Source organism: Apaloderma vittatum, unplaced genomic scaffold (assembly GCF_000703405.1).
Source record: "Apaloderma vittatum isolate BGI_N311 unplaced genomic scaffold, ASM70340v1 scaffold36669, whole genome shotgun sequence".
NCBI lineage: Eukaryota > Metazoa > Chordata > Aves > Trogoniformes > Trogonidae > Apaloderma > Apaloderma vittatum.
The window spans coordinates 1-1,144 of NW_009735246.1; the positions used below are offsets into that span (position 1 = coordinate 1).

The window sequence follows — 1,144 nt, forward strand, 5'->3', positions numbered from 1 at the left end:
GAGGGGCCCCCCCAGGCAGAGAGGACGTGGTGCGAGGAGAGGCGGGGGCCGGGGTTACAGCATGAGGTGCGGTGGGGTGCCATGGCTTCCGTTTGCAGCGGACGGGTCACAGGGGAAAGATGGTCAGCTGCGACCTCGGCGTCCTTCCCTGCGACAGTCTCGATTGGCTCCGCTTAGATCCGGGGCAGCAGCTTCTCAATGAACTCCTTCACCGCCATCATCTCCTGTGGAGAGCACAGAGCCCGTCACTCCAGGGCTCCTCGAGGGCTGTGCCTCGCCCCGAGCGCGGGGGCACAAGGGCTGCGCAGCCTCCCGAGAGTGAATCAGGGACAAAACACGTCCCACGTGTTCTGGACTCAGCGATGTCCCTGCCCTGGCCCAGTGGGACCAGCCCCTGAGGGTCCCGTCCCCTCTCTCCCTCCCGAGGCACTGACCTGAGGACAGGAACTGTGCATCACACCAGGGTAGGTTTTGAACTGGACCTTGGCGGGAGTGACGACAGATTTCAGCTTCTCAGCAGTGAGGGCCCCGAAGCGGACGGGGATCATGGGGTCCATCTCCCCGTGGCACTGCAGGATAGCGATGTCCTTGTTCACACCGTTATTCGCTGCCTGCAGCGAGGAAGGAAAAGCTCAGGGGTGCCCAGAATAAGAGACCCCCAGTGAGGAGGAACCCCTGCTCCCCTCCACAGACACACGCGGCAGCGCAGATACCTGGGGGAGGCCCTTGTGCAGCGGGAGCCAGCAGCTGAGGGCCACGATGCCGGCCAGCTGGTGCTGGCAGGTGAGAGCCGTGTACAGCGACAACGCGCCGCCCTGCAGCGAGGAAGGAAGCTCTGTTAGTAACACGGGGGGGATCTGCAGATCCGTGGCACCCACCAGGCCCGGCACCCACCTGCCTCCCTGCCATGGATGCTCCCTTCAAGGGGAGTGTTAGTGGGGGGAAGAGGAGACGCAACCCTCAGCGTGCTCCGCCTCAGCCCGGCTCACCTGTGAGAACCCCCCCAGGATGATGCGGTTGGCTGGGATTCCGTTCTTCATCTCGTGCTCGATAATTGCTTTAACTGGAAGGAGACAAAGAAATGGGTCAGCAGAAGGCGGGGTGGGGGCTGGAGAGTCTCAGCTGCCCAAGGGACACTCAGCAC

At 63.5% G+C, this 1,144-nt stretch overlaps 1 protein-coding gene across 1 annotated transcript in view; it reads right to left on the reverse strand.

Moving 5' to 3' along the window:
* Nucleotides 1-173: 173 nt before the first annotated feature.
* Nucleotides 174-1,144, reverse strand: part of LOC104279300 (acyl-protein thioesterase 2) — a 1,436-nt gene continuing 465 nt past the window's right edge. The window contains exons 3-6 of the mRNA XM_009876524.1: nucleotides 990-1,063; nucleotides 714-815; nucleotides 435-611; nucleotides 174-224 (exon numbers count right to left, since the gene is read on the reverse strand). Of these exons, the coding sequence (XP_009874826.1) occupies nucleotides 174-224; nucleotides 435-611; nucleotides 714-815; nucleotides 990-1,063 (404 nt within the window). The remainder of the gene's footprint in view (nucleotides 225-434; nucleotides 612-713; nucleotides 816-989; nucleotides 1,064-1,144) is intronic.